At 37.9% G+C, this 27,657-nt stretch overlaps 1 protein-coding gene across 1 annotated transcript; it reads right to left on the reverse strand.

Annotated features, from left to right (window-relative positions):
* On the reverse strand, nt 1-26,706 carry LOC135700874 (pupal cuticle protein 20-like). Its single transcript, XM_065221531.1, has 4 exons — nt 26,523-26,706; nt 964-1,144; nt 670-898; nt 1-603 (listed from the first exon to the last, which is right to left on the reverse strand). Exons 1-4 carry the CDS (start codon nt 26,529-26,531, stop codon nt 132-134), a joined length of 891 nt encoding a protein of 296 aa, XP_065077603.1. The 5' UTR covers nt 26,532-26,706; the 3' UTR covers nt 1-131.
* Between the last annotated feature and the right edge of the window lie 951 nt (nt 26,707-27,657).

The following is a 27,657-nucleotide window of genomic DNA, read 5'->3' on the forward strand; positions in this document are numbered from 1 at the left end:
TGCAGTTCATTCACACATCGTGACTTTTATTTTTTAGCTCCGCCGGTTTGCTCTATATTTACAGTTCAAGCGTAAGTGCTCGCTCAGATCGGTCGATCAAATGATTCACTTGTTGATTATGCCTAATATCCCTAGTACTTGTATCCCGATTGTGGGCTGAACGATCCACTTCCGGAGGGGCGTCCAGTTCCCGGTCGTGCATTGGCCAGTGGTCCTCCAGATGGATAGCCGGCTCCAGAGCCGCCACCCGTTGGTCCCGATCCTGGATAACCACCGGCACCACCAGCTCCTCCATGTCCTCCAGCACCACCTCCATGTCCTCCGGAACCACCGGCACCACCTCCAGCAGCGGCAGCACTAGCATGGGCAGCAGCGTGCGCCTGTTGAGCCTTCAACACTTCCTCCGGGATTGGTGGTGGAGTTGGCAGATGATCTCCCTGAGGTTGGAACCCATTTTCGTCGGCAACGTAGGTCAACGTGATGACCTGACCTTCGGGTGAGGTATACGAGTACGATCCCTGGACGGATTGGATTTCATTTTCCGATCCCTTGTTCTTGAGTTCACCCTCTTCCTGAGCTTTAATTCCATTTCCAGTTTCATAACTGTGAAATAAAAAACATGAATGGTTAATTTTTAGGCTGTAACGTTTTTGCAAACGGGACTCTCACCTGAATTTGTAACTACCGTCTCCATTGTTCACATTTTCATAGGAAATGATCTCGATTGGAGGACCAGCTGGGGCTGCTGGGGCGCCAGCACCAGAACCTCCAAATCCACTGGATGGAGCTCCACCTCCAAAGCCACCAGATGGTGCACCTCCTCCGAATGCGGAAGGAGCGCCTCCGCCAAATCCTCCGGATGGGGGTCCATAAGCAGTCGATGGTCGTTGTGGAGCACCTGTTGAAAAGAGATTAATTAACCTTTCAACAACCGACTGGAAAATTTAATCTTCTTCTGCCTACCTCCCGCTCCTCCAGGCCGTCCACCGAATCCTCCGGCACCACCTCCTCCGGACGGCCTACCTCCCAGTGCGGGAGCCGTTAGTCCGGGACCACCTCCAGCCGATGCAGCTCCCGGTGGAGGCAGGTAGTTGTTGTCCAATCGAGCACACGAACATACCGCCACAAGGGTACTGAGTAAGATCTGCAATAAAACATAATCGAAACAACAATTCATTTCAATGGCTTATTCTGATGTCTTCGAATGAGAACGGCAACGAACAACCCAAAAGCGGTCACGATGAAATGAAACCGTGTGTGATACCGATCTACACTCAGGAGATGCGCCACAAAGTGCATTTAACCGAACAACAACGATTGTGACTATTTAGTTTCTCACGCGAGCCCTCTGTTCTGCAGAAGTTGCCTCTTATCGATCAGATGGAACACTTATTTCTATTAGTTGGTACCTATACAGTCGGATGCTGGTGGCAAATAGTACCTCGAAGCCCGGCAGAATTTGCGCAACAATTCATGTAGCTCAAATTGAACTACTTACCCTACCGTGTGATGGGTTCCGAACCGTTAGTCATATCTTAACAGCTGGCGTGCTTGGGAGAGCCCAAACACGAGCATAGAATCATCTTTATAGTTTGCAGCACTGGGAGCTGCAGCTGATGCGAATGACCTTTCAAGGGGGTGAAATTGGTCTATCGCGATCTTGGTGAATTAGTATTATTTATGTTATGGCTTGATTTGGTAGCTCACGTTCGCTGGGTGGCGGTGGTGAAATAGAATATTGATTACCTTCCTAGAAGGGATAGTTGCAGTGGTTTTCCGCTATTGTCAGTCTCGTTTTTACCCAGCGAGCCAGGCTTTGCACCAACTGACACTTCATCTCTACTTTCAATTTTGTATTTTTGAGCGTAGAAGTGCTACTGGGATAAATACGTGCCATAAATACGTATTTTGCGCACAGAAGGAATAAAGTTTGAAACTGTTTTAGACATTTTGAAAATGAATCAATCGAGATCCGAGGCAATTTTTAAGATTTTATGAAGATTACGAGATTTAATGCAAATTTCAAAATCATGAGTCAGATTCCTCAGGTTCTGGAAAAAGAAAATGTTATAGGGCTGTAGAAAAATTTAACCATAATAAAACAATAATCCACTTGAAATGTTTTCCAAGATCCCAGATTTGAAAGCAAATATGAATATAATGGATCTTAGAAAATTTTCAAAGTTCATGAGCTCGAAGAAAATATTCATGATTCTGGAATTTCGTGGCATTACCATGAGAATTTCTTAAGAATTTTAAGGTTAACTTAAAAGGAATTCTAAGGAGTATTCTAAGAGAGATCTGACCTGAATTCCACTATAGTTTTGAAGAGAACTTCCAATGAAGTCTATGGAATGCTTCCAAGGTAATTCTGAGAACCTTTTGATTCCTGATAAATGCTCAGATGCTTAAATTTATTTCTGAGTATATTTCCAACGTTAGAAAATAATTCAAAATAATATTCAAGCAACATTTCTAAGCAAATGTGAAAATAATTCCTAGTGAGTTCTGAGAGTGAGTTGATAAAAGCATGAATCCATGAGAGAAGAGGAGAAAAATTAACGAATTCCTAGGAATATTGGCTAGGATTTAAAAATTTGACCATGCTTCTGCGTTAATTTTCCTTCAGATGTCACTGCTGTTACTATTGCTGACTTCTAAAGAAAATTACGCATACACTTAGTTCTGTTAATTGCTAACAGAGGGCAGTGTGGTAAAAACACGAATTCTTCTTCTTCTTCTTCTTCTTCTTCTTCTTCTTATTCTTCTCATTTATAATCATCTTCACTTTTCAAGCTTATTGCTAATCGCATATTAGCTTATTGTGTGCTCTCAACATAGTGTTCTAGATGCACTTCTACAGCTATTAATTGAGAGTTTTCGATGCCTGCACCATTTTTGCATTAGTATAATTTTGTGACAAGTACAATCATACCAACCGTTGGAAACTAACAATTTTAAATTGGCTCACTACTTGACTAGCCTATTGGTCCCAAGCAAATCGATTAACGTACCCCATCCTAGTTGAAATTCTAGTACTACACTATGCTTGTTTTGATTCGCTATAAAAGTGTTAATCGATACTTGGGACCGAAGATAGTATCAGAACTGAGCCAAAAAGTTGAGCACGTTTCTTCGGGACCTTCTGGTCTTAGAGTTACCTCTATACCATACCATACTCTATGCCCAGGGAAGTCAAGAAATTTTCCAACCCAACAAATTCCTAGACCGGACCGAGAATCGAACCCAGCCACCCCCAGCATGGTCTTGCTTTGTAGCTGCAGAGCTAAGAGACGTCCATAATAACATGTATGGTACCTCTATATGTGCAGTTAGATTAACATCCGGAGTTCCGCCTTTCATATACTTTTCACGACAAAAATGCTTGCCAAGCTCCGCCCCTGAATGGGAAATCTAATTGCATAAACAAGAGTTCCAACAATGTTTCAGGTCTAGGTACTATATGTTGTAGTCGGTGAAAGGGAAATCACATATCGTGTGGCATCAATTTACATGGCATGTTGAGAGATTGAGCTCACGAGAGAAAATTTTCACTCATGGATTTGAATTTGTTGGCTCTCTTTTGACTGGTAGTAAAAAAAAACATATGGGCAAATCAAGGGTTAGCACACCAATCTTGGGTCATCTTTTTTGTCAGTGTGCCGCAGGTGCGCCGATTGTGTCGGTAGTAGAGCAGGCTGCGATTATTTGTAAAATACCCAACCTGACAACCTGTATTTCTGACACCTTGAATGTTTTGGTTTGAAACCGCAAGGATAAATCGGTCTAGTTGCAACCAAGGAGAAATGCAATGTCTACATCGGTTGTAGATGATGCTCAAAATCATAATATCAGTTCGCCAGCCGATTGAATGCAGGAAGCGGCGGGTGTGCGAATTTTTTCTTGTGTTCATAAGATGATAAAAGTCATTTGTATTAGGGTTATGTAATGCAAACCAGATACCTAACCTTTAGTGATGTGAAAAGCAACGGTCTATCAGCTTCCGGAAAGAGTAATTGTTGAAGACCGAATGTAGAGGATGATGAGTATGACTTCTGTAGTTTGTTTTAAATGAGTTGCAGCATTATTTGAATTCAGGGTACTAATGGAGTCTGATTAACTGACTCTTTCTCTTGAGCTCACGCTAGAACCTACATTACGGATTTCAATCTATAAGTGAACCGAGAAGTTAACTGCTGGTTTGAGTTCCTCTGGCATATTCAATTAGAGGATGTTCCTGAATATGCAGTCAAACAACACGTAATGTTGTGAACAGCTTCAATGACAGTTGTCCAGCAGTGCTCCAATTCTATTAACAACAATCCAATGCCTACGCGATTGTGCTGAAGATGTGCCGATGGATGTGCCGATGGATGTGCCCATGCTTGGCATGCACAGTTGTACACACCAACTGCTCATTTGTTAATATCTTTTCACTCAGTTGAAATTTGTTTTTCTTTGAAGTAATTGATAGATTAAGATCAAAGTTTACTATAGATATGCAAAGAGTAGGTAAATATTAATATTTGAATCAACACCAATGAATTTTTACACTTAAAGTCTAAGATGTGCTGTGAGCATTTCTCACATCATTTTTGCAACACAAAAACCAATACAGTTTGTTACTATAATTAAAATAAACTTTTTTACATATCTATAACAAGCTTAAATTCTATTCTATCAACTGCTTCAAACAGAGCTATGTTGCGTCAACTGTGTGCAAAGTTATTAGCAAATGAGCAAAACTGTGTATGCCAAGCATGTATGTGCCCAAGCTGTGCCGAATCTAATTTCGGCACAATGTGCTGCGTGACTGGGGAAAATACTGGTTCTATTTAATAGTATGGTGGAGGCACCATATTTTAATCGGTTCCAAAATCGGTGCACTCAATAATGTTCGACTATTTAAATCATTATTTTTGAAATGTTACTTCTGAAAGTATTAATTCCAGTGCTCTAGGGATAATGGTGTAACAAAACATGTTGTGTAAACATGTTGTCAAAATCGGGATGCGTTAAAAAAAGAAGAGCGTGTCATCTATAGGAACTCGTCAAATATGGTGCTGGCACAGTAGCTTGTTTATCAATAATATATGTGAATAAGAAAATGAAGTCCTTGAGTGATTTCATTAAGATGACGTTCTCTATTTTTGACCTCAATATGCATCGAATGAGAATTTTTCCCACTTCTTTCAAGTTCTATACGAGCGGAAGAGCGCCATCTCTGCGGAAATCGCCCTCATGATATGATTCATTGTGAATTTTAATTTTGAGGCGAATGTTAAAAGCATTCTGAAGATAAATCCAAGGGAGTTGATAATTTCCAAAAATCCCATTCCATTGATGTTCTGAGGATGAATCCAAATTTAATTACAGGTGAATTCCAAAAGAATTCTGAGGAGATTTCCAAGGGAATTCTTAAGAGAGCCTGAAATGAATTCCATGGAGTATACCAAAGCAAGTCTTGTGAGTGGGGGGGGGGGGGAACTTAAAGTGAATTTAAATGAGAATTCTGAAGAAAATTTTGAGGAATTAGGAATTCAGATTTCACAAGTAAGTTAAGGAATCATGTGTATCTTTGTAGGAATACTAACAAAACGCTGAGGAAAATTTTAAAAGAATCAGAAGTTTACTGAGGAGAATTTTTTGGTTATTTCACTACAATACAGAATTGAAATAGTTTTCTAAAGAAAATTTCTAGAGTGTTTGAAGACAATTATTTGAGTCCCGTGGACTCCCGGTAATCTGACCTCAACATTTTTAAAGTTGAACCCCGCTAATCTGCACGCCATGCAAACTAAAAATTGCTCAAACGTCATTACCCAAGTAACAATGAAAGCTTTATTGAGGTTTTAAGCATACTACAAGTCTAAATCTTGGTGTACAGAACCCTCATAACACCCAAATTGTTACTTAGGTTAGCACATGGAATGGAGTAAAAAAAAAATACAATGATGTAAAACGAAACGCAGAGTCAAAACAAGCAAATAAGGCTACCAGAAACTTACTTTTCTGAAAGTCCATAGGGTTACTAGAAGTTCAACATAAAAGTGAACCCCGTTTTGCATGAAGTGTTGTTTAGATAAACGGGGGCCATGGTATTATCAAAGAGAGTTGGAGTCCCAAGATGGATTTCTTATATGGTATTTAAAAGAAATTCTTGAACAAATCCAAAATAAATCCTGTGAAAGGTTCTAAGATACATCTGACTCGGAAAAAAAAAATAAGATTTAAGACTTCAGGAAAGTTTTTATTTGAATAATTTGTGATCTTTTCAAATTTGTGATTAATTGAAATATTGAAAATTCTGGACAATTCAAAATTACCTATTTGAAATAATTCAAATGTCTAAGACTTCTTAGAATATAATTGAATTTTACATCCATTTTTTGGAAACTCGATTTTTTAAGATCTAAGGTTTTAAGCAATTTTAGATTTTTCGAATTTTGTACTACGAAATTATTGTTCGTAGCCGACTTCAAACATTTTTTTTAATTCCTAAACACTGGGAATTTTAGAGATCTTAGGTTTTAATCAATTTCTGATATTTATAAATTTTAACTATGAAATGATCTTTCGTAGCAGATTTCTCAGAGTTTTCAAACATTATTTTGAAACTCTAGGGTATTGATAATTTTTGTGATCTGGAGTTTCAAACAATTTCCGATATTCCGAAATGTTTACTATGCAACGAGACTATGAAATGATTTCACATTATTTCAAAACTGTATGACACTGGAGATTTTCGAGATTAGAGTTTTTAAACAATTTTCAATACACTTAGACCTCCGTGTACGCAGTATTCAACTACTACTACTACTACTCTCTTTTTACGAAGTAAAACCCAAATAACGAGTTTTCTTTTAACGGAGTAAATTCCAAATAAGAGTTTTTTTTGCGATTTTGAGAAACTGGGAAATACTGTGAAATACCCCACAATATGGGTATTGTTGGAATCGGAGTGACGTGTAGGAACCGGAAATCTATGTCTGACGTTATTCCGAAATCCAAGATGGCGGCTTCCGGTTACAGAAAAATTGGAAAATACTTTTAAATACCCCACAAATATGAGTATCTTTCAAATCGGAATGACATGTAGGTACCGAAAATTCATGATATCCAAGATGGCGGCTTCCGGTTACAGAAAGACTTGGAAAGTCTGTTAAATACCCCACAATATCGGTATTTTTGGAAGCAGAATGGCGTGTAGGGACCAGAAAACGAGGTCTGACGCTGTTTTGAAATGCAAGATGGCGGCTTCCGGTTACAGAAAAACTAGGATATTCTGTCAAATATCCCATAATATGTGTATTTTTGGAATCGGTGGGACGTGTAGCAACCAGAAACCGATGCCTGATGCCATTTTAAAATCCAAGATAACCACTACCGTTTAGAGAAAAGCTTGAAATTTCTGTCAAATACCCCACAAAATGTGTATTTTTGGAATCGGGGTGACGTGTATGTTGGGGTATGTTGGGGTATGTTGGGGTATGTTGAGGTATATGACAGTATTTCCCAGTGTTTCTGTAACCGGATGCAACCATCTTGGATTTCAAAATGGGGACAGACATGGATTTTTGGTTCTCACACGTCACCCCGATTCCAAAAATACCCATATTGTTGGGTATTTACCAGTATTTTTTCTCTTTTTCTGTAACCGGAAGTCGCCATCTTTGATTTCAAAATGGCATCACATATGGATTTTCTTTTCCAACACGTCATCCCAGTACATTTTTCTGTTTATATGTAACCGGAAGTCACCATCTTGAATTTCAAAATGGCGTCAGACATGTATTTTCAGTCCTTATACGTCACTCCGATTTCAAAAATTCCCATATTATGAGGTATTTGACAGGATTTCTAAATTTTTCTGTTTCCGGAAGCCGCCATCTTGGATTTCAAAATGGCGTCGGACATCGATTGCAGCATTCGATACTACATGTCACCCAGATTACAAAATTACCCATATTGTGAAGTATTTAACAGTATTTTTCTGATTTTCTGTAACCGCAAGTCGCCATGTTGAATTGCAAAATGGCATCAGACATCGATTTGCGGTCTCTACTCGTCACCCTGATTCCAAAAAAATACCGATATTGTGGGGTATTGGACAATATTTTCAAAAACCTCTTTTTACGAAGTAAATCCCTAATAACGAGGTTTTTTACGCACTATTTCGATTTTAATTTCGTTCGTAAGTGAAGGTTCCAGTGTATTTCTTAATTTGTAATATGAAATGATTGCAAACATTTTATCGAAACTGTAGGGCACTGGGATTTTTTAAGATCTGAGGTTTTAAACAATTTGTGATTTTTCGAAATTTTACTATGAAATGATTTTTTGTTGCAGATTTCTCAAATTTTTCAAACATTATTTGCAAACTCTAGGGCACTGGAAATTTTTGAGATCTGAGATTGTACACTTTATCCGATATTATTAAATTTTTACTACGAAATGAGACTATGAAATGATCTAACGCAGCAGATTCCTCCAATTTTTCATACATTATTTCGAAACTCTAGGGCACTGCGATTTTTTAAGATTTGAAGCTTTAATCAATTTCCAATTTTTAGAAATTTGTTCTACGAAATGTTCTTTCGTAGCAGATTTATCTTCCTTTCAAATAATATCACTTCATTCTCAAAACCGTCCCACTATTTTGAAACTTGGTTACGCCTTTTCTTACAATTATATTTTTTTAGAAGTTTCTTAAAATTTAAAGCCAAAATAGTCTTCGATCTCCTAGTGTCTTCATGTGTCTTCAAAAGTCTTTACAAAACATGAAATTTCTTCAAAATGTTCGTGGAAATTAAAAATGTAGACATGTCTTAAAATTTGGCATCCCTAGTTCTTATTAATCAGATATTCAAGATTTGGTTTATTAGGGTTGTCCAGTGTACAGGATACTGCTATTATTTATTTGTTAAATTATTGCTATAAATAACAATCATCAAATATATAATTTCTGTATGAATTAAGTTTTGTTAGTTCTAGAATAAATCAGAAACACCTCACAAAATTAAGACTTTCAAGCATCACAAACTACACACAGTTCAATAAACTTTGCATAATTCATGGAAATTGCTATTAAGTGGTTCCGGAAAAATGCTCAATGATTCTTCGGAGCTCCCAAGTCATGATCCATCAGTGTGTTGTTTACTCGATCACGTTATTCTTTTGGTACGCTTTGTTCAGAGTCAGCAGCTCGGTCAGTGCCGCTTGACGTCACCGTTGGCAACAAAATGTCGAAATGGTCGAAATCATTTCCCTTGCCTACCCGGCGCCGGTGGTGTTGTGGTAAGTGTGACTGCTTTGGTCGTTGGGATTTTTCTGAGGGATAAAAATCACTGATCACGTCTTCCTTCGGAAGGGAAGTCAAGCCGTTGGTCCCGGCCCATGTGTGTTGAATGGATGCGATATCCTACGCAGTTGTGGAAACTGCCTTCCTGCACATTTGATTGCCGTCAATGAATGGCAATCGATGTCCATTGGTGATTGGCACTAGATTGCGGAACAGAGACCGACGTTAAATAAAGGAAAGAAAAAAAATTCTTTTGCCTATCCAAATGAAAGCGCAAAGTCCACTATGGGTGCGATTGCCAATTTCGTGAAAGCACTGGATGAAAATTCAGATGACAAGGATGCAACGTACAAGATAGAGGAGAAGAAAGCAGTATTCATCAAGTTTAAATCTTAAACGACTGTCGATATATACCACACTTTTCTTGCTTGATATGGGGAATCATCGGTTATCGTTGATCGGAAATTATCTCTGTTTATTTTGATCATGAGTGTAAAAAACTGATTATCCCATTATCGCTTCCCTAATCGTCCGATTAATGAAAATATAATGATGTTATCAGAATCCAAATTGGTGATTTTTTATATTTTTTCCCTTCGATAAAATTAAATCAAAAGTAAACTCGAAAAAATCAGGGTTGGTTTCACAAGTCATCGTTCGTTTTTGATGTCCTTGACGAGCGAGCGAATTTTGTACGCCAGATGCAGCGTTTTTGAGCAGTATTTTTTAGTACGACTTCTAACTGAAAATGACCTTGACAGTGGATAATAAGACCAACTTCTTGAGAACATGGAAACCTATTTCTTGAGCTGGTTTTTCTAGATTTGGAAATGTATCCTTTATTGAATTTACATATTACTGGATACATTCAATGTTTCTGAAGAGCTTTTTAAGTGTGTTGAATTATTTCCTTTTAATTCCTTATAATTGCTTATCTTTTGACTGATGAAGTCTGCCAGTAGTAGACGAAATACACGTATGTGTCAAAAGATAAGCATTTATAATGGAATTAAAGTGGAAAAAATCAACCCACTCAAAAAGCTCTTTATGATTCCGTTAAGAGTTTCGACAAAATTTAAAAATTTATTCAATGTTTCATTAAACTTTGAGAGTTTTCGTACAATGTATGTATAGCAATACATTGTATCATGAACCGATCCTAAGACTTAGGCTATTGAGGTTTTATGTCAGGATGTGTACAATTTATTAAAATCAGAAAGTTATATTTATAATAAATTATAATTTTTATTATTTGATGGACAGGATATTTAAAATAATTTTAATATACTTAACGAAGTTTACTGCAATTCTAACTGATCAAAGCAACTTCAACAAGTGAATGTTTTAGACTCATCAACAGTCCCAAAAAGTCAGTCAACGACTTGAAAATAAAGATAAGTTGTGATCAAAATATAAAAAAAAAATTTGACGATATTTTAGACTTCTTGATTTGTTGTCTTCGGTTCCATGCTACTGTGTCCCTGTTATTGCACATTTCCGTTGTAAGCATTTAAACTAGAAGTTAATATTTTGCAACAACTTTTGCACATTGCACCATGACGAAGCTAAGTGGGCAGTACGACGAAGTGGCGCAACAGCCTAAATCTGTGACAAGACCGCGGTATTGTACAACCTTTTCTTAATGATTTTTATTGGTCAATACCCAACACCTGACCTGAAACCAGAAGGAAATGTTTCATCACAAACCTTGAATGGAACGTGCCTCAACTAATCTATCTCTGCGATAACCCTTCAATTAACTACGGTTAATTCGTACGGCCAAAGCCTCGACAAGCTGCGGTGGAAGTGTTTGCAGAAATCCAATCGTTCAATTTTATAATGAACCGTATCCATCACAGAAATCAAAAGGCATGGGCAGGATCACCGTTCCTTCACGATTGTTTCATTTTTGATTTCTTATTTGCACACAAATCGCTTCTAACGATGGCTGAAAAAAAAAATACTGCCCACAAATGCAGTCAATCGCGGAATCTTCAGAATCATCAATCTCCTCATAAAGCCCCCTTTTGGTTGCACACCGCTTCAGAGCAGATTGCCACAATTTATTCCATCTCGTAAAATGCACACTAATTGCCCATTATAATATCAACACCAATATCAATTACCGACCAGTTAATTTCATGGCACCATCGAAGATTTACATCCTCGCCGATGTGCTAAATAATTGCGCTCTGGTTGTGCCTTTGGCAAAGCGACTTTTTTTTTGTTGATGCCCAAAACACTCACCCAGTTTGAAAATATCAGCATGATCACTATCTGTTGCAGCTTCAGCCCAGAATTCTGCTTGGGAAATTACCGCAGTGTGTGACTTTTTCTCGAAGATTTCGCCGCCCAAGAGTCGTCACCGCCGCCAAAAGGCCAATCGCAGCACGAAAATCCATTTTAGTGCACCAAAGCGTACACGACACTGCACTGTATGCTTGCCCGATAAATGTCAAAACGAGCGAATAATTATGCTTAGAATCTTAGCGGAGCGATCGAAAGTGTGCTGTTGTGTACTTGAAGTCACGTGGACGTCATCATCATCGTCGCCATTCGTTCACAATTGGTTTGTTGAACAGAGCACACACATGTTCCCTTGTCTAGTCGAGTTCACCAAGAGCGCGGGAAATTGGCACGTTCTGACTGCGGCAACGGCAGCGAGTTCATACCCAGTCACTTTTGTTGGCTTCCAGGCAAGAGTTAAGGCGTGGAAGTATGACCTGGTGCATCCACCGTGCAGTCGGCAAATGTGATCGTGATTCAATTTATACCATGCTCCTTAGGATCGGGGCTGCCATTCCACTGTGCCCAAACAGTGTCCTCATTTGATTGATGGAGAATGCTTTGCTTCTTGTATGCGGAATGCAGGTGGCTGTTGCTCAACTTTGTTGCCCCGAGCGCATCATTTGATGGAACTACAGACAGTTTCAATGTCAATGGTCAATGGTCAATGGGTGTAATTCCTAACATCTATTATTAACGTTATATTTATTCGTCATGTCTTATTCATGATTTCGCAAGGTATTTCTGAGATTCCCTGACTAACTTGTAAGAAAACGTTAATAAATTAAAATGTATATTGTTATAAGTGCATGGTCCTTAACAGTTTAAGGACAAGGTCTAGCGAAGGTAAATCTAAATTAAAAAAAATCAAATCTCATCATCCAAAAGCCGAGCAGAACTGAAAATTTCACTCGATATGTGCTTCTTGACGGGAGACAGATGTCTTTTCAAACCTTTCTAAGCGAGCTCGATTAGTCGATTAATTTAATTTGATTAAAAAAATAATTGACCATAAGGAGGTGCCAAATTTGTATTCTCCTCCAGTAGGGTTAAGCACAACTCGCATTTTATATATCTTGTTCCAGCAATCGTTGGATTTGATAAACAGTCACAAATTGTTGAGATATTGTTGAAAATCCAACATTGTTTCTTGATTCCAATTCCGTCATACGAGTTTCAATTCCGTCCAAAGTCACTGAAACGTCATGGAACGTTATTTCGGCATACAGATGAGAGTAGTGGATTTGAGAAGAATACCGCTGGCGTAACTAATGGAAGTACCAAGAGGGCTAGCACCTCAGATTTAATAAAGTGTTTGCTCATTTTGCGTTTCTCAGCATTTCGGCTTGTTTAATCAAATTTTATTTTTTGTGCTTCAAACAGCCCCTCACCCGATTGTTTTTAGTTATTCCAATGAAGAATGGATGTTAATATTCATATTTGGCGTTCTTATAAGGCTTTGTTTTTCAACATTTAAAATCAATTTTCGAACCAGTAGTATGATTGATTCGTTCACGTCGAAATCATGACAATATTTGATATTCCTGCTCGATATGACGGAAATGGGCGTCTATGCCGAAGTATTGCTCTACCCTAAATTAATTTTTCGGGTTAAAAAATTTCTGAACTTCTCTAGGCTCTCAGATAGCCTACATACTTACAACTTATCGAAGACTTCAGTTCTTTTCACCGAAATCTCAACAGGTGAACTGTTAGGTAAAAGGCAAAACTGCTTCAAAATGAAACCTCCACTACAACTACAAGATTTGATCATTTGAGCACGGTTGAACGTGCTTAGAAATTATGTTTGAGCAAAATAGGATTTACAATGAAGTTCAAAGTTTTACCGAACGTTCAGCGGTTGAGATTTTGGTTAAAATTACCGAACACGGCAATACATTCTGGGTGTTCTTGGTCAGTAAAGGCACGGTATTAGCAAGCCGGAGGCAGTGGGTTCGATTCCCGGGCCAGTTTAGAACATCTCTCGGATTGAAAATGTTCTCGTCTTCCCTTCTCTTGAGTATCATTGTGCTTGCCACACAACATACAAATTCATGTATTGGTTGGCATAGAAAGCTCTCAATCAATAACTGAGGAAGTGCTTCAATGAAAAACTAAGTTGAGAGCAGGCAAAAGCTCGTATAAGAGCGCCAAAGCCAAGTAAAGAGAGAGTGCACAGATCCAGTTGGAACATGATATTCCTGACAAAGTTGATGTCACTTGTTTATGAGCATGAGCATGATTGACCACCCGAGGATGCTCTGTTAGTGCCAAATCAGGTACTCAGAGAACCAATAGACGTTGCTTGGGATTAGCAATCTTCCTCAAAGCGTTAATACTGGGTGTGTTAAGGCGAAGCATACAGCTCCGAAAAAAAATTGAGTTTCGATTTTTCTAAAATTATTGGGAAAAGATATCAAAAATCTAAATAAATCAAATTTTTTCGTATTTTTCAAAGAAATTTCAAGTGCTAAAATATTTTTTGCTCTTTATCATGGCATAAAGTTGGACTCAAAAAACCACAAAACATAAACTTTTCGGTTTTGCTGAGAGTCCAATATTTTTTCATGATGAGATAGAAAAACTATTTTCACATTTAAATTTTTTCAAGAATCTAAGAAAAAAACTGATTTTCTTGAATTTTTGATAATATTTTTCAATGTTTTTAGAGAAACAAAAACGTACCGAAAATATTTTTTTTTTATTTTCGGGGCGGTAAGCTTCCCCTTAAACTAGGCAATACCAGCGCCGGCCACGCCCGAATGCTGGTCATGAAAGAAATGGGTAGGAATATGTTGACGTAATACTCGACGTAATACTCGGTTGGGATTGCAGTGTTTTGGTAAACGATATGCTTAACTGATGTCCTAAAGATTCAATAGCGCGAAGGAGCTTGGGTTTGAAAACAATTACGATCAATTTTACGTTCAACTTGTTGGTACGAGATTTCAGTTCCGGCGGTGACCTAACCGATGACGATAACAACGACTCGTGACAAAGATTTGTTATAGATTTGCGATCAACACGGCTTTCCTAAAACTCGATTATTAATTCTTTGACGTACTCGTTCCTCTAACCGATTCACACTATAACTCTATTTTGTGAAGGAGCTTGAGATTAAATCCAAGATTTTCTGCTCAGTAAGCTTAATCGGTCGCCACAAGGCCACCAAGCTCCTTTATTACCGAAACCACACTGCTGCGTAATGGATGACGAGACATACGTGAAGGCGGACTTCAACCAGAGTCCAAGAAACCTGTATATGACTGCCAAGGATAAGTGTGATGTTCCCGAGAACCTCCGGACACAGAAGATGTCGAAGCATGCCAAGAAGTTCTTAATTTGGAAATTTTTAATTTGTACTAGCGGAAAGGGGAGTACACCTTTCGTTACCGCAAGCACCATGAATGGACAGGTGTATTTAGAAGAGTGTCTCCAAAAGCGGCTTCTCCCTCTCCTGAGGGTTCACGACGGTCCGACGATCTTCTGGCCGGATTTGGCATCATGCCACTAAACGAAGGACGTGCTAGAGTGGTATAATGCGAATGATGTCGATTTCGTGCCGAAAGATCTAAGCTCCCCAAACACTCCGGAACTGCACCCAATAGAAAAATACTGGGCCATTATGAAGGAGCATCTTCTAAAACAACCTTAAGTAGTGAAGAATGTAGAAGAAATGAAGGAAGCATGGGTTAATATGCAAAAAACTGTCGATTCTGAGTTCGCACAGAACCCTATGGCTGGGGTTAAGGTCAAGGTTCGCGAATTTGGATATAAAGGCGAAATAAATTAAATGAATAATGCCAAAACTAACTTTAATATATTCTTTTTACTCATTGAAAACTTGATGATAATCGGTTAAAAACTCGAATTTCGAGAAAGAATGCGTGTGCGAATTTTAAACGGTACACACTTTATAACTATGTACAGTATGTTTCCGTTTTTATCAACAGGTACATTTTGATTTCTCAGTCTTGCACAAGTTTTAACGATTGAAAAAAAAATATCTGATCACGTCAAAAGCTATCATCTAATCCAGTTTAGCTAGAACCGCCATATAGGATTTTAAAATGGAGTCATACGATTCCTGACATCTCCACGTCATACCAATTCAAAAAATACCCAAATTGTTGGGTACTTAACAGTTTTTTAGAGCTGAAAGATGTCATCTTGGATACCAAAATAGAGTCAAACATCAATTTCCGGCCTTTACACGTCGTCCCCGTTTTAAAAATATATTGTGAGGCTTAAAAAATATCCAAATTGTCAGTTTAAAAACCTGAAAGCTACCGTCTTGGACTTCAGCTGCCATTTTGGATAAATAAAAAGTATCTAACATAGACTATCGACCTCTGCACGCCGTCCTTGTTAAAAATAAATTGATACGTCCTACTATTTATACCCTTCGAAGAATTTAAACACTCTCTAAAGGCACGCCACTTTGTTAGTTAAAATCGGATTCATCAACAACAAAATCCAGAAATGGCACTGATATTAACCTCCCATCAGAACCCTAGTATTAGCAACTTCAAACTAGAGAACAACGAATAAAAGATTAGGGATCACATGGACGAAAAATAACTAATTTTTTCCTTGTTTCACGATAACCCTCGGTGAAAACCTCGAGTCTTCTCACTAATTAGCAAGGCATAAACAGTAACAAGGACTAAGATGTGTTACTTTGATTACAAACAAAATCCTGTTCCCTTAGTTTGAAGTAGTTAGGACCAGGCTTTGGTGGCAGATCTTATATCAGTAACGCACCACGAAAAGATGATCTACCAGCGTTACTGTGCGAAGTTCATGTCACTTGTTTAAAAGATTTTCTATGAGCATTAGTCTAAAAATTAGTCTAAGTTTGGAATTATTATCAGATTTCCAAGTTGCCAGATGTCCAATCAGCCAAGTATCAAGTGCCTTAAGTTTCATTCCGCCAAAGTAGTTTCATATGAATCAAGATGAGTTCACCAGCATCACTATTTTTATTCTTAACATTCAAACAATAAAGTTCATTAAGCATGGAACTGGATTGGTTTACGTACCATACGATCAAGAATCTTTCTATTAATGGCTTTGACGCTCTTAAACTAGCTTATACCTGCTCTCAACTTAGTGTTGCTTGAATCACTTCCAAAGTTATTAATTGACAGCTTTCGATGCCAACCAATGTGTGGCAACCTGAAAGACTTTCTAAACCGGATCGATTCGGCCTTTTGTGAACCCTCGCCAAGCAATCGATTGGCATGGATGCGCGTAGCTATTGCTGTAGTCGATTCCAGACTATCCTATGCCATCGAGCAAACCTGCCTGATATCCGATATGTTGTACCACCAGGCCATCAGAATTACTTCAGGTCTTCTTACCACTAACCACCGGACCAGTCGAAGGGTGTTCCACCTGAAGGAAGTGGACAAACTCATGAAAAATACGGTCGAAACATTTTTCTGACCGTCTTTAACGTTTTAAAGGCTAGGTGTCTTCTAAGAAGTTGCATAAAATATTGCTTCGCATTTTTCAACATATTCACCAGAACAACCAAATTCTAATTTCCTAATTTTTTTTAGATTACGGGTTCATGTCATGGACAATTTTGTTGAACAAATTTATTTTAATAAATTTTGCTGAAGACACCAAATGTCTACATCTTAACACTAAAGATATATAATTGGTTTTCTCCTAGGATTACCTTTAAACTAGTTTGTTGAGCTATTAAGTATTATATTCCGTCCCATCGTCGGCCACTGGTCACCATAGCCGGTCGAACTCCAGACGAAACTAGAACCACACTACCGTTCATACTGGCGACAACGCTCTGATGAGACAACGAATCCTTACCCCCAACCTCCTCCCCTGATCCTATCCTTCGACAATGTACCTCTCTAACCTCGAGTAAGCCGCGAGTATTCGGCCCAACTCCTACTAGACATAGAATTAAGTGAATTTTGTTACAAACAAAGAACAATGAACTATCGGCTCCGTAAAGGTAACGCAATTGAGCCTTCCAAATAAACAAACTAGTTAACAAAATTAGTTGATAAATCCAATGTGTTCCAGAAAGTTTTAGATAACATTCTGGAGACTATTTAAAAACTGCGAAGTATTTCTACTTCTTACAATACACCTAACCTCTAAATAGAACTACAAAAAAGATGAGAAAAGGATTTGTCCGTCATTTATCAGATCGACCTCACTGTCCAAAGTCCACTGGTCCGAGGCAGGGGTTGGAACTCTTCCAGACTGTCAATTGACATAGCGATAAAGCACAAAGGTAACTCACTCCCCCGCACTAGCGACAGCAGTGCTGGAGCTACAACATTCCAAATGCGGCAACTATGGATGGATGGATCCCGAGCACTCGATTGGGTTCGCATCGGGATCTAGGACGATAAGTACTTTTCATCGACATCTTCTCTGCTGAAGTAGCTGTCATTTTCATGGCCAACGCTGCACTTATCAACAAGTCAATCGCAATTTTCTCGGATTCCTATGGTGTCCTGACCGCGCTCCTTTCAGAAACGGCCAAGCGTCTATGGATCCAGGGAATTCACAAGCTCGTCCCCAAAAGGACAGTTTTTAGCTGAACCCAAGGGCAGTTTGATGTGAAAGGAAGCGTGGAAGCGGCCCTTGCGTGTCCAAGCAGGTCATCAAGTTTCAACACCCGAGAGATCCAAGCACTAAACCAACCGAACTGGACCTTGGAAAGTCTGAAACCACTGGATCATCGAATGGCTACAGTGTGGGTTATTCTTTATCCAACGTATTGAAGAAGATACTAGGAGATGTAAACTGGAGCAGTGAACTCGATAGCATGGCCAAAACATGTTATTGGCCATTTTTATGGGAGCGATTAATGTAGACCTATTTAAATATTTTAATGGAACCAGTGCAATAGGAAACAGCAGGTATAAAAAAATTAAAGGGTTGTGTCCTAGACATGACCGCAGTATGACGTAGAACCACACAAAATTGATGTATGTTATGCATTTTTGACAATTATGCTTTATCTTAGATTTTTCACGTATTTCAATGTTTTGGTTATGGTTCAATGTTGGTTCAAGCATTTTTCCTGGAATTTAATAAATTTTGAAAATTCAAATGTGCGGATTTGAATGATATGCAACCAAGAGGTTCTCGATTATGACGACTGGGTTTGGGAAAAATGTTTATTATTTCAACAGATACGTAAAGCAATATCCTATCGATTGGCGTATGTAGATTTTAATTTCATCTATAAAGTTACAAGCGTTTAAAACCTAACACTATTTCACCACACATATTTTTTGATTTGCACTCCAGTATAGTCGACAAAAACGTAGTTCTACGTAAAAAAGCTTATCTGAATATTCTGTTTAGAATTTTACATATTTTAATGACGATTCATATAAATGGGCGCTCATCCCCATTGTGCTATGGTTATTGAAATGTCTACCTAAGTCTTCATTAATAACTCTAAATATTTTTTCCTTTTATTTTTGCTCTAATTTGAGTCGTCGAAAATACTTTTATTAAAATGCATGAGATGCCTCAAAGTTTTAAATAATTGGATAATTTTTAGCATTTTGATAAAATACTACTTAAATATTTCCAAAATGTGGGAAACGATAACAAGTTTAAGACAAGCTACTTACATAAATTTGACAAATAAGATCGAAACCACCATACCTGTTTGAAAATTTGCTATTGATGGAAAATAATTACCATTTCAACTACTGCTGCTGAGTGCAAACTCGATTGCAGGTGAAATAAAAAAAAAAAACAACAGGTAAGGACTTGATTGACGGAAGCATTCAATTTCACGTTTTCAAGGTCTCAACTCCATCATGAAAAAGTCGTGCAGTAAATTTACCTCAGCACTTGCTTCACATTAAAAATAAATCGCCATGTGTGTGCCCGAGAAAGGGGGAAGTACCGAAAGAAGTTGTAAAAAAGGTAAATGAGTAAAGGCTTTCTCCACTCTTGTCCTTAAGATGAGGACAGCCCACAGCTACTGACAGGTGTCTTGCTGCAATGAGTGGTAGTTCAATGTCATCATCATCATCACCACCACCCGTGTCCATAAGATCAAGAAGCAGTCTCAGTCAAAGTCGATTTTGGCTCAGTTATAAAATTTTGTAGAACATTGAACTTGGTTCGAGAATACTGCGTTAGGCACCTCTAAATATTTTGGAATAGCCGTTTGGAAGTGATTGTTATTGTGCTTCTCTGCTTCCGAATAGTGGCGTAGACAATTTCAAAATGTCAAGGTATTTAACATATTTTTTTATTATAAAGTATATTCTAAATATTTTTTACAGCACTGAATTTTTTTCAATTTATTTTTTAAACAAGTACTAAGGATCCTAGAGTCAATTTTTTTGAAATATGTTTAACGGAAATAAAATCATTTGCACTAGGGGATGTAATGTCGGCCTAGACGCCCCTAATTTCGGCCCATACATAAATTCAGCCATCGACTGAATTTTTAATAGCGACCAAAAATATCTATTAGTACCGCTCCAATGATGGGTTCATCTAGATAAAATTGATAAATAGCAGATTTTCAGCGATGGACCCAATCTTAGATCCATAGGCCATCATTAGAGCCATTTCCCCTTTGTTTTTAGTATTGTGACCGAACATCAGTATTTTGCTTTAGGGTTCCCCAATGTGGATAACGTTCAATGAATATAGAAAAAAAAGGCGTGAAACTCAAACAATTAAGTTCAATACATACGAAACTTTGATTGAGTATACAATCAGAAGACATTTTAAGCAATTATACAACATTAAATTTGTGATAGCTGTATCGTTAATACATTTCATAAGAGACGGTTTGAGTGCTTTTTCAAACAGGCATATAACAAGAACATTGTTATATAATATGTTTGTAAAATATACAACACATACTATACACAAACTACATACTACAGGGAAATGCCCCAAGCTACAAAATGGAACCAATGTTTCCAATTCGGAAAAAGCGTACAGATTAAATTTAGTCATTATGCTCTACTATCAAAGTTAATCGCATTGCCAAAGATATCTCGTTTTACGGTTATTTTTGTTTTAGCTGTTTTGAAGTGTATAAGATTTTGTTTGTCATTTTCAGGTCATTTTAGGAGCATCTGCCCTGTTCAAACTATTTTGGTTCTTAGATGGTTTTGGCGTTTAATATTAATTTTACTCTATTGAGCCATTTTGTCGGTTTAACATCAACTTTGTGTGCTAGTTTGGTGTTTTTCAAGACATTTCTGGAGACTGTTACTGCCATGTGACAGCAACGTGCTATATGCGCCATTATTGCTAATGTTTTACATTTTTTAATTTTCATATTCAGTGCATCAGATAGCACCTATTGACGCCTAAAAACTTGAATTTGGACAATGCAAAAAGTTCAATATAACGCTGATGTAAGGATGATATAAAAATTTAAAGCCGTATATCAGCCTCACCGGGCTTTTAACGGGCTTGGTTACTTGGATTTGCAGCCAAATGACGTTCAAGAACAAAATTTAAAAAAATTCAAATTGAATTTCCTCATACCTATCTTCTTGCATGACGCCATGATGAATAAAGCTTCTCCTGAACAATACTGATTTTGGTGCTTACGTCACATTTCTTTCACTCGACAGATTAGGTTATGTTTGGAATTATCTAGCAATTTTTGTGTGTTCAAAATAATATAGGTGTTTTCGATGTTTTAGGCATAGTGTGGCTTTTTACAGGCCATTTTGACTATTATAAAGTCTGTAATCGAAAACAGTGATACACATTGATTACCCAACTAACATTTTCTGCTTTGTAAGCCAACTTTTGCAGCGTTGTGCTGTAAAGTAGCTGAAAAAAAGCTGCAGATACAGCTACAAGCAGAAGCTAGCAAAATTGTTTTGTAGAGCGTTTACTCAACTTTTTCACAACCATTATTCAATTTACCAATCTCACTGAAAACAACAGCCAATAAACGCTAATGTCACTTTTATACACATCATAATTAACTTTCAAGTTGTAGCTGCAAAACAAAGCTAATAAAGTGAATATATTACTCATTTGATGGCTTCTACACAACCAACCACTCTTGCTGAATAACATAAACATCAAAAGTGTTTTTTCAACAACTAAACAACCTGTACTCAGCTAATCAACTGTGTTAGCGTTACTTTGGACGCATTTTTACAGTCAGCTAGGTTTATTTTTAAACGTGTGCAGTTTTACAGCTTTTACTCTGCTCCTTTACAAAGGTGAAGTAACTAGTCGAGAAAAGTGAATCATGTGCACTATTATAAAGCCTCTACTCAACGATTTTGTTGTAGAAGGACATGTTGATTTTTTTGCATTAGTTCAAAGTGTTGGTGATTGCCAATGCGGTCGTCTCGAGTTCGATTCCAGATTTCCGGTGCAGGGAAAATAATTTGGTGGTGTTGCTTGTAACTAATTTAGTTCAATTTGATTTACAGCAAAATATAAACTCAATAAATTCCTTCATTGAAAAATATCGTAGACAATATTTAATCCTGCTTCAAGACAAAGCTGTGTAGTGATTATTGGATAACCGGGAAAAGGTTGAATAAGCGCCTTTCAAGTCCACACACAACTAAACAGCAGGATAACAGCTGTATATAAGCGTTAATGGATATGCAATAAGAGCTTCTCCTGACCGTTCCAACAGCCATAAGTAGCTGACTAAGTTCGCCAGATTTGCTTGTATAGAGATTGAATAAAGGTTTCCTCATATCGTATAACATTTGAATACAGCTTGAGGCTGAAATTAGCAGTAGTTTGTAACTGTTTAGCATCTAGGTAAAAATTGATGAAATTTTGTCTGAAACTAGCTAAGAGTGTAATGTTTACGCTGGCAGAATTTAATCACAATCTGTCAAATTATTACCAAGATGGCATTGGAGCAAGAGCATATGCGTCAAAAAATCGTGCGCACCCTTGTGAAAAATCCGACTGCGTCCCACAGATGGATCGGGAATCACCTGTTATCACTCGACGATTTCCCGGGTGGGGAAGCCATTTAAAGGATGGACGACCCAGTGGCGAGTAGGCTGCGGCAGAAAACCGAAGACAGCTGACCCGGTGAAGGTTAGGAATGTGGTGAAGTAGGCGGATGTTTCCATCCCGGTTTGTCCAAGAAACGATGAAACGTGCCGGCATCCACGTCTACAAGGTCCGGAAGGCAGCGAACCGGGGAACGGTAAACAAAACAAAGTGGCCAAAGTCACTGACGAAACTGAGGTGCGTCGTGATGGACGACGAGACTTACATCAAGGCGGACATAACGCAGTTGCCGGGATAGGAGTATTTCGTTGCCATATCACGGTTGGCCGTTCCTGAGGAGGTAAGGAAGCAGAAGGTTGACTAATTCGTCAAAAAGTTTTTGGTTTGGCAGGCCATTTGTAGGTGACGGCGGCTACTATCAACGGGCAAACCTCCTACCCTTTCTGCGGTATGACGGAGGCGAGATGCTGTTTTGGCAAAAGACTTCAACCCACAGAACTCGCCGAAACTTCCCCCGATTGAGAAGTTATGGACTTATGGGCCATCATGAAGGCCAGACTTCGTAAAACACCTAAGGTGTTGGAGAACGATCTGGCTTTGAAGAAACAGTCGGTAAAAGTATCCAAAGAAGTCGGCCCCAGAACCGCCTAAAATCTTATCAGTGATGTAAAGGGCAAGGTGTGGGCATTCGGTTATGGAGCTGAGATCCAATAGAGCAATAACCTAATAGAAACCTAACCATAGCTTTGTAGTTTATCCCCTGAAAGTTCCCTGAAGTTTGTCTTTAAGGTAATGGTGTTAAATGGAGATTTTTTAATCTATTCTACCGTTTTCAAAACCTTTATTAGAGATTTACAGGTGATTTTGATGATTTTGCAGATTTTGGGCACCTTTTAGTATTATAATAACACGGACGCTACACAAATACTGCTGCAGAACAAGCTGTCAAAATATTGTTTACGTTTGCATTCGTGATTAATCGTTATATGCGTGATGGGATACCTGGGTCAGAGATGTAGTGAGGGGGTGGCGATAAAAGTCTCCACCAAGGGCGACAAGGTAAAGGAGCAAATTCAAAGAGGTTTTGCTAGAAACTTTCCCACGACACTAATTTCGTTGACATTTAATCAATGGACGTAATTCAAAGTGCATTCTGGCGTGAGCGCCTGAGGAATTATGGAAAGTATTCTTGAGGACTTCTGTTAAGAATTTCAATGTAATTCTGAAGAGTATTCAATGAGCTTGCGAGGAGAGCTTCAGGCGATTTCTTTGGAGAATTCCAAGGGTTTTATGAATAATGAGGTGAATTATATTAAGATTGTCACGAAAAGCATAGGAAATTCTTTGAAAGATTTAAAAGGAACCCTGGAGACAATTTAAATAACAATTCCTAGCAATTTCTGGGCACAATTTCAAGAACATTCTGAAAAGAGCTCCGAAGAACTCCTGGCATTATTTCCAAGAAAATTGCGATAGACAATTTCAATAGAAACTTACCGATCGCTAGAGCCTCTGGTGGTGAATAGAGGAACCCTCAAAAGAGGGTGGAATTTTTCAACGTGAAGCTTACACACTTAGATTTTTTGCCAAGATGGGCACCACCGAGCAGCTCGGCATTTTATGTTGCTGGATTTCAATAAAAAATTTGCCGAAATTTAGCTAACAAACGGAAATTTTGCCGAGATCTCAACTAACAAACATAAATGTTGCTGAATCTTGGTAAGAAAGTTGTTCATTGAGGTCCAGCAAAATAAAATGTCAAGCTGCTCAGTGGTGCACATCTCGGCAAAAAATCTAATAGCGAATTTGTTTATTATCGGGGTTGGAACCATTTTCAACCCAGTGCGAAACCGAAATTTTTATTAGTGCGAACCTCAACCTGAGGTAGGTTTTAAAAACAAATGATCAAACTGACGTTAGTCAGAAACCAAAGGAGACCCAACCTTGATATCCTATTCAGGTTGTAACTGAATAAAAAACCGAATTCGCTATAAGTGTGTAGGAAGCGGAAAATATTTTCAACTTTCTTGATTGTTGAATCCACCGCAGGTGTTTAAAATCATCCTCCACGTGGAATATTTTGTTTTCTGTATCAATTTTACAGTGATCCGAATGGTGCTTCCGTATATTTTTTAAGAGGAAAATTAAGATTTTAAAATTGTGCCAGTGGTTATTACCTCTTGGATTTTAATGTGTAGTCATTTGAGCTGTAAAGCAGTTCAGATCTGTGGGTTATTGTTAAAAAAGACCATTTCCGATAGAAATTCGTCAGATGTGCAATAAAATATACATGATTTAGAGTTCTGAAAATCGTCACTGTGATGTAAACAAACGGATTTGATGACAGTTCCTCTCAAAATCGCCTAGTCCACTCTACATTGATGAGAGCCTATAATAACCAAAAAGAAATTCTTAGTGTTAAAAAAGTTCCAATGGAACTCGAAGGAGAACTTTTTTTTATTTTCAGAACATTCTGAGGGGAGAATGATTAAGGAGAATTCTTAAATAATAAAACTAGTTATAGTAGCTGTTGATGTTGTGGTTATCTATGGAATTCTAAGGTAGTTCAGACTCACAGAATTTCACGGGGGATGCAAAGAGAATTCCATGAAATGAAGATTTGCAACGAAATTTTTAAGGTAGTTCAGATGTAGTTAATAGTTTTTTTCTTATTTTTGAATTATCTTATCAATTCGCTTAAGAGGGGAATTAGGAATTGATTGAGTCTAATAATGATTTAAGATATTTGAGCCTACCTAAATAAACGATTTGAGAAATAAATACAATACAAGATTTTACAATTCAGTGGTAGCAATAATAAGAAGTTATGAACTTTTGATTATTTGATAAGAATCCAAATTATTTTTTTTTTTCAAACCGGATTGGAATATAAATCAGTTTTCCATTAAAAATAAACAATGTACACTATGATTTAAATATTAAATCTTCGATTGAAACTATTTCAACTTTACTTGTGTTTGTATGTTTTTCCTCTTTTCAATATGTTGACTGCAACTTCAATTAAATTATCATGTCAGGACAGCATAAGCATCTTAACCCTTTGTCTGTATCATGGGTTCAATACGACTCCAGACAATTTATGCAATCTTGATTATTCATCAAAACGACATTTTTGCATGCTAAAGTTTTCTTGATATGCCTGCCTCTTAGTTGAGCCATATTTCGAATTTTATTGAGTACTCGTTTTGAAGGATTTTTGCAATGAACATTGCTTTATTTTAGAGGAACAGACAAAGGGTTAATACATAAATAAATAGTTTTATTGACATGCATATCGAATGTTATCGTAAGCTAAGTTGTAACGGTTCGAATTTCCTGTGAGTATGGACAGGAAGTTTACTCGTACAGCGAGGTGAACACAACATTCATTTTCCTTCCAGTAGACTCTTTATAAACCTCAGAGGGCCAGTGTATTAGTCTAGTATCAACAAAATGAGTTAAAATTTTGGAAGGTTCATCAGACCCTGATTTAGAATCGATTGCAATGTGTCGAGTAAACTGGATCTTTTGAATCAATATTCGGCTGCATATTATCAAATTTAATCAAATTAAAATAACATACAATCATCACGGTCGATCACCGTTTGCTAATGATCCACACTAAGTAATGAAATTTCAAAAGTGTTGTTTTGGTTCATATTATTTTTTTCCTGTCGAAAGTTATGACATCTTACGTAATTTCTGCAAATAAAGCTTTAACGATGGAAGATACTACAATTCGATTTTTTATGTAGTTGAAAATTTACAAGTAATTTCCGCAGTGAGCATTTTCCAGCCATCTTGTTAAGCTGAAAAACTGACTCCAAATATCTGAAGATCGAGCACTTTAGACCATCAGTCACACGTTCTGCACTCATTACTTTTGTACTATGGGAAACAGTTCATATCTCACAATACTTGATATGCCAGACACGAATCATTCACTATCACTTACAATTTTCATTCTGGTTGCGGTTCCTTCTATCACGTTATCACTTATCAACAAAAAAAAAATCCGTCACAGTCCTTGATTATCCTTTGAGATCAGACACTCTTATGCACTTGTTCGACAATACGAGCCCTCAGTCGCAGACTGGGCGCAGGATGACACTTGGTTACACAAATGAAGGCACAATTCGGAATGTACTCCTTCGACATAAACATTTGCTTTATATAGCATCATCAGCATCTTCCAAAGTTCTCGAAGCACTGTGGCCCGCCGCCACAGTTTATTCGTTTGTAGGATTGTTTCACTTTTTTTTCCCCTGCTCTGCACGTTTCTTACTCCAAGCGAACAACGCCAGCATCCAAACCAAAGCCGAATCGAGCAGTGCAGCCAGTGGCAACGTCATCAGCAGCACCCCCTCGCGCTGCTACTTAGTTTAACCACCTCAAATCAAATTGATATCGCGTTATTGACGGTGGTGTTGTTCACTGGGTAACCCCTTCATTCTTTCGAATCAGCTGGAACTCACACAGCATGTGCTCACCACTACACCGCACTACGTCCACCACCACCGCCACCACCATTGCCCAGGCGCCGTCACCACATTCATCGCATCCCCCTCGTTGAGCAGAAGGATGCAATGAGCCGGCACGAGTAGCGAATTTTGAACGGTAGGTCACTTAAATTCTTGACGAAGAACAGGGTTGTAAGCTGGTCGTGACCTCATGCGGAATTTGCTTCATATCGATGATAGTCAAGTCTATGTGGATGCTGTGGGATTTGACTCTGAAATGATCATGAGATACTTAAAAGATTGCATAATGACGCAAAAAGATAAATCAGCAGTTTTTCTAATTGTTATCACTGCTTTCCTTATTTTAGTTGGCTTATTTCTGAACAAAAATTCTCTTCGTATTCACAGCCCCTTTAGGTGAAAGTAACCTAGTGATTAAATATAAAGTTTAAAAAATGGTTTTCTCTGAGACATCACTTCATATTGGAAAAAAGGACTCGTCGTTCTGTGCGAAATAATAAAGAGCTTTTGAAATCTGTAGTGTTGTCTCAGAGGAAACCATTTTTGAAATTTGTATTAACTCACTAGGCCACTTTCACTTAAGTCTTTAGGAACTAAAGTAGATCCATT

This window comes from Ochlerotatus camptorhynchus, unplaced genomic scaffold (assembly GCF_037179485.1).
Source record: "Ochlerotatus camptorhynchus isolate MF236.1 unplaced genomic scaffold, CSIRO-AGI_Acam_v1.1 ptg000144l, whole genome shotgun sequence".
Classification (NCBI taxonomy): Eukaryota; Metazoa; Arthropoda; class Insecta; order Diptera; family Culicidae; genus Ochlerotatus; species Ochlerotatus camptorhynchus.

What these genes read in the sequence shown, in the direction of transcription:
- LOC135700874 (XM_065221531.1), bottom strand. An exon ending in ACGGCCTGGAGGAGCGGGAG is followed by an intron (nt 899 to 963) that starts GTAGGCAGAAGA and finishes TCTTTTCAACAG; the next exon opens with GTGCTCCACAACGACCATCG. An exon ending in GACGGTAGTTACAAATTCAG is followed by an intron (nt 604 to 669) that starts GTGAGAGTCCCG and finishes TTTATTTCACAG; the next exon opens with TTATGAAACTGGAAATGGAA.